Source organism: Anoplopoma fimbria, chromosome 23 (genome assembly GCF_027596085.1).
Source record: "Anoplopoma fimbria isolate UVic2021 breed Golden Eagle Sablefish chromosome 23, Afim_UVic_2022, whole genome shotgun sequence".
NCBI lineage: Eukaryota > Metazoa > Chordata > Actinopteri > Perciformes > Anoplopomatidae > Anoplopoma > Anoplopoma fimbria.
The window spans coordinates 15,215,817-15,227,268 of record NC_072471.1 but is presented as its reverse complement, the minus strand read 5'-3'; the positions used below and the strand labels follow the sequence as shown (position 1 = coordinate 15,227,268).

Below are 11,452 nucleotides of genomic sequence, written 5' to 3'. Positions count from 1 at the left end.
CAGAAAGCAAAGTGAGTGTTTCCCAAAATGTAAAACTATTCCTTTAACTTTTTATAGTATATACATCGACATCATTTATTTACTCAGAGACTTGAATAAATAGCTGCATACTGTTTGCGTGTTTGCTTATGCCCGTATTAGAGTCTAAGTGGCATCATGCCTTTGCATTAATCAAACTAAAGGTAGAGAGAAACTGCCACAGAACTGAGGAACACGCCTCCTGCAGTGACTTCCTGGGGGTTGATGGGGAGCGCGATGCTTGTTGTCTTAATGAGATGACACTGTAGTGCTCAGTTGTGAAGTACCACGTAATAGTTTAATATCACCAGAGAAGGTGTTACAGGTCTCAGTGCTAGAGAGCCTGTGTGCAGATGATGTGTGCCTGTGAAAACAGGAATAAATGAAGAAGCAGGCAGTTCTGTGGCGTCTTCATTGGTAGTTTTCCCGGGCTATGTTTATTACATATTTCTTTCAAGTGCATTGTCGTTCACAAAATCACATAAATGTACAACAACTTAAATAAGCAACATTCACACATTCATATATTCACTATCCCACTTAATCACTCCATCCAGTCAGTATAACTGGGACAACTGGGCATAAAACCCTCTCTAACCGTTCCACAACAGCAAAACTGGACCCACAGCTACTGTGACGTAGGTGACGACACGGATCTTTAACAATGGCGGCGCCGCTCTAACAATACGACGAACGACCGCTAACACAGGCTAACAAACAGGCACAACACTAATATACATCTTTCGGTCACATTTAACCAACATACTCAGTGTGACACAACTCATTGAACATACAGATTTATATCACTTCATTATTTACAAATATTATGATGCGCAGGAGCCAGAAAACCCAGGGGAATGTACTGCTATTATCGTTTAGCTAAGCTAACGTTAGCATCCGACAGTCAGTCTTAATACCGAACTCACGTTGCCTCTAAACAAATACATGAAACACAAATTTTAACAATTGTTCTATAAACATTTGTCTCTATTTAAATCGTGTTTATTTTGTATTTACATATATTACTAACCTGTGAAAACAGGAATAAATGAAGAAGCAGGCAGTTCTGTGGCGTCTTCATTGGTAGTTTTCCCGGGCTATGGGAAGACGTTGCGTGCGCACATACTAAACCACAGCGCTGCACTGCCACCTATTGGCCATAGGGTGAAATATACTTCTGAGGAAGTTAGTATAATAGATTATTCTATTTCATTGAATATTTTAACTAACAGTACATTACGTCATATATTAATCAAATAAACAAAAATGTGACCATACATTTTGTGTGCGTCACAAAGGCATGGGGGTTTGCGTGGTCCTATTAATACGACGTAGCAAATGGAAGAGAGGATTTCGGCTTCTAGATGAAAAAGTGCAGCTGGGATCACAGAGCCAGCACATTTTAAAATCGGTGATTGAACGTTTTTCTGCAGTTTCCTGAATTTCCTAAGAAAAGTCCACACTTCAAAATAGCCTAGAGCACACAGACGGTTTGGTTCCCATGTAATGGTCTCCTAAATCCGTCTAAATGAAGGAAGTCGACATTTCCGTGCGGCTTGTTACCTGTTGATAGTAAATCATTGAGAGTGAGTCACTGGCCTGCTGGGGATGTTGTTTTGTTTACTTGTGAAGAAGGCTGACTCTACACAGAGCAGGCTAACTAGCCCATAAAAATGAAGCAGCTCATGTTGAACTTTTGGGAGTCGATGTCTGATCCTGAAGGCTGCTTAAGTTCCGCCTTAACGATCTGGAACGGTTCAAATAGGTATTAGCATTTAGATGAGAGGTGTATTAAAGTGGTTCTGATCTTGTTGGCTCTTGCTGGTTATCCACAGCTGATTAGCTATTGAAGTGGACATGTTGTCAGTGGATGTGATTATAAGGACTGCAGCCTGATATAATCAGCACCGTTAGAAACTGACGGCTATGCTCTTAAAAAAAAAAATCTGTGTAGTGAAATCCACTCTCAAGACTAAATATGCTCTATAACAAAATCCTAGAATTCTACATAAATGTTTTTCTTATGCTGTTTATACTGAACATGTTATTATTTGTACTCTGCAGCTTTGGTGGTGAGATTTCTGACCAGACGCTTCATCTGGGAGTACGACCCGACACTCGGTAAGTCAAGATATCTGTTTGTAATACTATGACCACCAGTACTACCATTACTACTGCTGCTGCTGCCCTTTAGAGCCAGCCAGCCTCCCGTTGAGAAGTGTAAAAAGATATTTCCAGCTCATTGCAAAACTACAACAGAGTAAAAAAAGATTAAGGGGGGCCGCCATAGTCAAGGTCATTAATGGGAAATACTGACTGATACTACTTTCAGACCCTACTGCTACTACCACATGTATTCCTTTATTTTTTCAACATGTTTCTCTGACAGAGTCAAAAAGAAAGTTTGACATTTTGGAAAGTCCTGGCTTGACAGTTTGATGAGGCGATAGATGTCACTAATGCCTGTACGCCAATCAGTTAGCTTAGCATGGTATAAATCCTGGACACAGGAGCAAAAGACTGGCTTTGCTCTCGTTTTCTGTACAGAAAGTGTAAAAATGTCAATTGGTGGTTTAATAGAAAGGTACGTGTTGGAACAGTAGCTTCCTTAAGTCTCTGCCAACCCAAAAAGAAGTCAGCGCTTCATTAAGTCTCCATTAAGCCTAAATATCTTTGCACAGATTTATAAAACAAGATACAACATGTTATTAAATGCACTTTTTTTTAACATTGGATTAACCCAGGCCTTTATTCTTAGTTAAGCTAACCACATCAGGCTTAATATTTAGTGTGGTATCAATCTCCTCATCTAACTCTTGCCTAAAGAGCGAATAAGTATATTTCCCAAAATGCATAACTATTCCTTAACGTATTAATATAAACCTACATTTACTGTTTCAGAAAAGGTATAACAATAAGGAACAGTATCATGATTTAAAAAAAAATAAAAAATTACACAGAAAATATATATATTAGAAATGAAGCTATTAACCATGCAGTTAATTAAAATAGCCTTGGTTAATCCAAACTCACCTTTCAAAGCGATGCAAACAGGTTAATGCAGAGGAGTTTTCCTCTGCCCTCATCAGAACAACATAGAGCTGGTCTTTTTTTAAATACACTGATGCAGATGGAGCCAATTCTGTACACTGTATTTACGGGGAACAAAGACATCACATCTCCTCTGTAAGGTGCTTTTTCATTTCCTGGCTGAACACGACAGGTCAGAGCTTCAGGATTGCTCACATGGTGCTCTCCTCAATACCGTATCTAAAAGGCGCAGTATCTCAGCAGAGTGCAATTATCAAAATCGGGAGCATTTTATTCTCATTTAAAAAAGAAAAATAATAACCTCTTCATGTAACGACATGATGATCGCAATCTCATATCAATCATTCCCTCCGTCTTACATCACAACATATGGCTAGGCAGGTTGTTGAGGTGCTCTTAGCTGCTGGGGCGAAAAAAACAGGAACACTTATTTTACAGGTATTGATTGTGTTGTTTTTGTTCGGCATAGATGGAACATCAGGGCAGAAGACAGGTACCTGTTATCAACCTGTCTTTCCTCAGAAAGAATATTGCACAGCAATAATACCCCTTGATAGCTTGTTATGTAATGGTACTGTTTGTACCAGTTTCACACAACATGTGTACTGTATTAACTTCAAGTGCACATGGTTTAGCCTCAGAGAAGAAAAAAGGGAGAAAAGAGCGATATCTGCCTCTTTGATTACAACAAGACTTGGCGTCACAACCAAAGAGAGCACAGCTTGAGGTGCATAATGGGAGAAAAGCACAGCTGGAGAGTGTCTGCGACCAATCAGACTGCATGGCTGAAATTACCCATGAAGTGGTCGACACATTATTAAAACCCTATTATGGGCACATCACACAGGTGGGTCCTTTCTCCAGCATGTCCTGGGTCTGCCTGGGCAGAGACGTCTCATACACCTCTAAAGGCAAAAACCCAAAGCACATCAGGTCGCTTAAGGATGTGTAAAGCAGTGGCGGAGCTAGAGAAGTACTCGTGGGGTGGCACAGAGATGGAAAGGGGGTGGCAGAAATGTCTATATATGCTGATTGAATCCCAAACATTCACATATGTGAATATTTGTTTGGAAAAGCCCCCAAATGAAGATACAAGTCGGCTTAATGATCAAAGAATTGAAGAGAAAGGTGGCATTAATAATAAATAGATTGTTTTATAGGTCTCCTCAAACTTTTTTTTAACCATTTTTTCATTGAACACTTATATGTAGGCAGAACATAACATTAATGATATGCATTAATCTTTCTTGTAAACATGTTTTTTTTTTTTATCTATTCAGAAACAAATTGTAAAGGTCTCAAAAGCAACTTCATTTTCTTCTAATGCGTGTCTTGGCAACAACTTTAAGAATTATACTTTCATGGAAAAGATATATTTAGAGTAATTTATGTTTTGGAGTGCTTTCATTACAGGTGTCTCTGATACCAAGTTTGCATTTCCGGGCTCTAGTGAGCTAGTCCAAATCCAAACACACATCAAATGTAACTTTGTTACCGCAGAAATGAAATACTTCTCCTGCGGTTTTCTGTCACATAGCTCAGACGGTATTTCTGGTATGACCACTTTGGAAATAAAGTACCGTGAGGCATGCGTAAGAGTGAAATGATTTTACGAGCTATATCAACAAACTGGATTATGTTTCCAGTTTTGACACTTAAAGTCTGGCGTGACACTTTCTCTTTATACCTTCTGCCAAAACAGCCCTCAGGAAGTGAGGGGTTTTGAATTATGAGGGACGAATTGCTTGCTGCCAGGAAAACGACTGCTTTTGTTTCTCTCCAAGACCTTCAGATGGGATGGAGGGACTGGTTAAACAATTCCCGGCCCAAATGCCAGTGCAGTTAGCAACAAGCACGCAGATGGGTGGACGTGGACAGATTAGGTGGTGTTAGCAGCTGATGGAGCGATGACTCCTGAAATAGGCTGTCCCACGGGTCACTGCGTGAGACTCTGGTTCTCCTCCTCACAGATGCTCCTCGTGCCTCCAGCCAAACAGCTATAAATCACCACTCTACTTCCGCCTCGGGCTCTCTATGACATTTCATCTATCTCACAGGACGCCGTGTATCCCCCGGAGAGGTGAGCGCACCTGGGACACAGCGGGTTGGACATGCGGAATCTGGAGTACCAACAAGCTCAGAATCTGCTATTTTAAACTTGTTTTCTATGAGAATCTAAAGATCTTTGAGAGGTTTTAAGTATCATGGTGTGTGGCTTTGAGTTTCTGAAGTAATCATTGAGCTATTTGACTACAGCTGGTAATGGTTTATCTATTTAATCATGCAGGGAAAAGGGGAATTAAAAGGTTTTACAATAAAAATGTTTTTGTTATTTGAACAAGCATTCACTTTATTAGTCGCTATATATAGCTTTGTGTTAGCCTATGGCTCAATATTTTTAGAGGATAATGAAGCATATTATGTTACCTACTACATAGTGTTCCCTGCACTCTTGGTATCTGAAAGGTGTGTAACATCAAATACTTGTTAACTATACCTGTAAATTAGAGTTGGAGGTACAGACCTGGTTATACCAAGGCAACATAACACTCAAACGTACCAGCACTACTTTGTTAAAGAGTTCCAAAGTCGAAGTAGTAGTAGTAGTAAAAGTCACTTTCACTTTCCCAGTTTACTCATCAGAGCAAAAGATTAACTGCGTCAGACAATGTCTTGTTCTTACATTTAAAAAAAGAAAAAACTGATGGGAGGAACGATAGCCAAAAGAAAATACCAAAGTCTGGTGATTTTTTCCAGCATCGATTCCTTGACTTACTAATCTTTCAAATATCCTCCCTTCACAAAAGACAAGAAAATAGCAGCGCAGGCAGGCCATGGGTCACAAGCTGAACGCAATTGTAAGTCGTAAAGTCAAAAAGCCTCGAGAAGGCGCTGGCTTTAGACCTCTGGTTTTAGATGGCAGCAAAATCCATCAGGATCTCTCCCTTTAGAAAGGAGGGTTTCTGGGGCTTCGGTGCTCTCTGGGAGGTGTTTACACAGATGGGATTTTTACAAGGGGGCAATTTAGGTGGATAACGCCTGTGCTGTTCAAGGTGGAATGAAAGGTCACAGCCACAGTTCACACCTGTGTTCCTGTGCCAGGAATAAGAAGCTTTTATCCTGCTTTTTAAAACCAGCTAGAGGTGAAGCTCAGGTCGTCTGAGGTCATTGCAATTATCGGCCTTTTCTCCAGCAACCAGGAAGGTCAACAGCCTGCTGAAAAAAACTGAAGCGTGATGTCTTTTTTAAACAATATAGTGGCAGAAGCCAGCGTGTCTCTCTATTTTGACCTCTATTAGTCAAAAAAAAAAAGCCATGACATATGCCATTTCCATATCAAACATATGTCTCTGAAGGGAGATACATTTGGTCTGGCTTTATCAAGCTAGGGAGCAATACTTTACGGAAGCAAAGGACACACATATACACATACAAAATGTATGTCAGGTGTGGATTGGTTAACTGCAATATCGTAGTCTTTCAGTTTTAACTACTTACATACATTTATTAATTAATCTATCTATCTATTTATTGATATATCTTCAATTTGGATTCATACCACGCTAATATTCTTCCCCTTTCTGCTGCAATGCTATGTGACGCACATTGAAGTTAATCTATAATAAATAATATCAACAGGGCCTTTTTTTCTTTTTATTAAAGAACAAAACATAAATGTTTTGGTCAAGCCACCAGACGGATCGTTGTAAAACACACTGCATTCAAACAGTAAAAACAAGATGAAACTCCAACTATGTTAGTCTTTCCACTGTTCCAACAATCACCAACTCTGGTTTGAGAGTTTGAGAGGGAGGCTGAATAAGTACCAGATATTAGTTACCACTGTAACATTTTCACTGTTTGCTAACCCTGCTTCCGGAGCCGGCCAGCATCTCACTGAAGCCAAACTTGACACACCAGGAAAGACAACAGAAAGGCCAGCGTAGCGGCTCGTTATATTTGCTATGGGAAATAAGTCTATCACCCATTTTTTTAAATCAGGTTTTACTGTGTTTAAAAATCCTGCAAACAAGCCAATTTTGTTGGGAAAAGGGTATTATTGTCCACTCATTCAAAAGTCTGCCTACCCAACGTTTGGGTTACTGTTTGCATTATAATGACTTTGACTCCAATGTAAGGAGTCAGCTGTCACTACTATCAAATTATGAGTCACAGTGGATTGACTTTCTAAAAACTGGATTTACTTTGTTTCCTTGTTTTTTTGTCTATAACAGAATCAACATATCGTCATCAGGCCAACATCGACGATGAGGTGGTCACCATGGAGATTCTAGACACTGCTGGGCAGGTGAGACGAGTTATCCCCGTGTCCCTAATCCAAACATGAAATAAAAACAAAAACATAAAGACTCTACCTCCATCTTCAATTCATCCTAACTGTTCTGTACACTGACAGGAGAGGAAGGATTACCATAGCGCCGTACAGTACGTGATACAGGGTACTACTTATACTGCAAGTGTACTACAAGTGTCTCTGTGCTTCCAGAGACAAGTGATGGATGTAAATTAAAATGATCTGAAGTACAGTTAAAGGCATACTTCAGTGATTTAAAATTGGTTTTCTGTAAAGTTGGGGCTCTTCAAAGAGACAGATTTGAAAAAAAGATGCAGACATTGATGCAGCAAACTCCAAAATATTCTGACTTTCAGTTCCTATTATAGAAAAAACTTCAAATGCACTGGATACTACCCTTTCCCATGGTGCAACTCAAATTATTGTTTTGTTATTTAATACCCCTTCCAGGTAAATGCCTTTGTTTTTCTACGCTCCTATTTTATTCCCCCAATTTGAAAGAACTTCTATTAAATTCAAAAGGTAAATTTGACTTAAATCTGAGTTTGATCCTTCCCATATGGGATTAAAGAACACAGTTATCAAAAACAGAACAAGACATCTTCCAGTAACACTGTGCTCATTTTTCTACAGTAGCACAGGTACCGTGGGAATTGAGATTAACTGCATCTAAAATTCCAAAAGGACACAGCAAACTAACTTTTGATGCCTCCAGTGGACGCACCTCATTTTCCCCCTGATTTTGCTACATTGTGATATACAAATCAGCAGGAAGAGAGCTAGTTACGTTAGCTGTTAGCAGACGATGGGCAACACAGTCCGGCAGTCCTTCGTTAACTGAATGTTGCATTGTGCATTGCATTCGGCAAATGTAAAATATGTTATCAGAATGTGTTCCAATCTTAATAAAATGGAATTTCCGGCAATCACCTGAATAAATACAGTTGTTTTCACAGCAATATGAAATGGATATTAGAAAAGGGAATTATGACCTGTTTAACTTACTAACACCAGCTCTGTGTATATTTCTTTGTTTTTGTTGTTTACCTTGGTATCAAATTGGGTATCGAGAATCATGGAATTTCACTGGTATGGGTAATGACTACTTACTTTCTGTTATTGTGACATCCCTAATATGTACCTCTATGTAATTTCAAATAACAAAGACTATACGTATTAGCAAAATTAAAAAGAGTTGTTCAACAAACGTCAGAAAAATAGAAAAGATATGCTGAAAGCCTAAAATCAACCCTGATAAAGGGTTTTTTCCCTTGTCTTTCAGACTTTCGCCAACAGCTTACTTCTATGTCAGCAAAGTAGAAAGTGGTTCCCAGTAAGGAGAATAGAAAACAAAATTAATTTTCTATATTACTGAAATATTGAGATGGTAAATTAATAAAGAAGTACTCATTAACCAGTAGGCACAATGGACATTTAGAGTGGCCACAGACAGCAAAATAATCCATACTTGAAACCTTCAGTTATAAGAGTATTGAGAGTTATGCTTTTATATTTCTTTAAAAAGTTCAGCTGGTTCCACTTGTTTAAAATTCAAAACAGCTTAAATGCTCAGAAATCAAAAAACTGAATGGCTCTTTAAGATGACCATTCCCTGCAGTCTGGCAGAAGCATTGCTGGGTCCTGGCCATGAGGGAGAGCTTGCGTAAGTCCTCGGGCAGAAGATAAATATGCTGCAGTGCTGCGTAGGTGTTCTGCTTGCGGTTGATTTCCCCTGCGACACTTCAGCCAAGTCATCTCTCTCTCTCTCTCTCTCTCTCTCTCTCATTATATTGTAGTCTATTTTCAGCTGGCATTAGGATGAGGTCTGAATGTTTCCAGACACGGCTGTGTTGAATGTCAGGTCTCTCCTGACTCTGATTGTAACAAACCATAGTGCGAACTCTATCATGATTTGTGGAGGTGGAGCCGTCTAAGTAGCTCATAAATTCCAGGTTCAAAAGTCGGTCAGGTATACAGACTTCACACTTTGTAGTCTTTACTCCGGAGGGATGTGGTATTTTTTTAAACAATTTCTAACAATAATTATGAGATCAGGATCAGTGTGTTTCCCTCCAGTCAGATTACGGTTTAAAGTCTGACATATGGCCAGTTAAGTAACTATAACCAGAGGGACTGTTTCTACTTCGACATGATCAAATAAGGAGGACATGCCTTAATGTTCACAATACTTAGACAAATGTAGAATTACATTTCTGGCTTGGGCAGGTGAGGGAGAGAGTAAAGGATCATGGGTCCGGAATAGGAGACAAAAGCTCCTTCATATACCAAGACGGAATATTTTATGTTCATATGCGAATAGGCATAGACAGTTCAACTGTGCAGGGACCAAAGATACTGGCTTCAAACAGTCACCAATGCAACAAAAAAGTCCTTGCATTTAGCTTGTTCTTGTTTTTAGATGATTTTTTAGAGAATCTGACAATGTAATTGAATAGTTTTATATTTTGGAAATTAAATTAATTGCAGCGAGTTAGATGAGAAGATCGATACAACTATCATTCTGTAGAGTAAATATGAAGTTACAGCTAGCAGCCAGTTAGCTTAGCTTAGCTAAAACACTTGAAACAGGAAAACAGCTAGCCTCTCTCTGGCCAAAGGTAAAGTTCACTGATTAACGTTATATGTCTTTTATATATTTATATGTTTGTTTTTACCCCTAACAAAAAAATCTTACTGTATAAAGAAGTTGAGGTTTAAGGAAGAAGTCAATGTTCCCAGGCAAGAAATATTCTGACACATTACCGCAAGTAAAAAACCACATCTTCACCTTGGATTCTGTACAGATTAGGCAAATGAGATATAACATGTTTAGTAACTTTTAGATGTGCAGGTAGGCAGATTTTATGACCTTTGGTAAGAGCTAGGCTAGCTGATTCCCTCTGTTTCCAGTCTTTATGCTAAGCTAACTGACTGCTGGATGTAGCTTTATATTAGCACAGAGATATAAGAGTAGTATCGATCTTATCTCCTTATCTGTAAGTGAATTTCCTAAAATATCAAACTATTCCTTTGACAATCTTCAAAATTTGAGTTACAATAAGCGTTTTTAACCTTTTTTTTGTGTTCATTTCAGGAGGACATCCAGCAAAAGGAAGGTCACGTGCGTTGGGGTGACGGATTTGTCATTGTGTACGACATCACAGACCGGGGAAGTTTTGAGGAGGTGGCGCCGCTCCGAAGTCTCCTAGAGGAGGTGAAGAAGCCTAAAAACGTGCCTCTGGTCCTCGTGGGCAACAAGTCCGATCTGGACCACGTCCGGCAGGTCGGCACGGAGGAAGGCGAGCGTCTGGCAGCCGAAATGGCGTGCGCCTTCTACGAATGCTCAGCGTGCGCCAATGAGGGCGGCACGGTGGCCGAGGCTTTCCACGAGCTGTGCCGGGAGGTGAGGCGCCGCAAGGCCGTGCAGGGCAAGGCCAGACGCCGCAGCTCCACCACGCACGTCAAACAGGCCATCAACAAGATGCTGACCAAGATCAGCAGCTAGGGAAGAGCCGCGGCCGACGTCTGAGGACACAGGAAATGCACAATTTTCTTATGTAAATGTTTTAAGCAATTATTGGCTCCGAAATGGACGAAATGTGACTGATGTTATGTGGAATGTGTTCTTTACTTATTCTCTGATCATGTTCCATTAAAAAGGCAATATCTCTTCCCTCATGAAGAGGTAGCTCATGTTGTCACTCCAGCATGGGAGCCTTAACGGATGAATTCTCGTCCAAACTTTTAAACTCATTTTGATCAAACTAAATCTGGATACAGGTGAGATATTTGCTTCTCTGTATCTCGTCTGTTGGGGGATATTGTGATGTGCGTAACTGTTCTGTCAGCAGTGGGCGACAAAAAAACAAGACCAGAGAACTACTATCACATAAAAGTAGGTCCACTGTCCTTAACCCATGTCATTACTACAAAAACTCCCAGCTGCCTGTCCTTCAAACAGGCCTTGTAAACTCTACCATATTATCTTGTCATTAAATGTTTCTGCTGTGGAGTCCCGGTGTTTGTCCACAACGGGTACTAAAGATATTTTCCTCAAGGAACCAGCAA

General features: G+C 39.8%; 1 protein-coding gene across 2 annotated transcripts in view; it reads left to right on the top strand.

Moving 5' to 3' along the window:
- rerg (RAS-like, estrogen-regulated, growth inhibitor) overlaps positions 1-10,980 on the top strand; it is a 30,278-nt gene extending 19,298 nt beyond the window's left edge. Inside the window, exons 2-4 of one of the 2 annotated variants that reach the window (XM_054624962.1) lie at positions 2,083-2,139; positions 7,305-7,378; positions 10,479-10,980. In XM_054624962.1, coding sequence (XP_054480937.1) covers positions 2,083-2,139; positions 7,305-7,378; positions 10,479-10,889 — 542 coding nt within the window. In that variant the 3' untranslated portion in view covers positions 10,890-10,980. The remainder of the gene's footprint in view (positions 1-2,082; positions 2,140-7,304; positions 7,379-10,478) is intronic. The other variant, XM_054624963.1, reaches the window with a different exon arrangement.
- Positions 10,981-11,452: the final 472 nt, after the last annotated feature.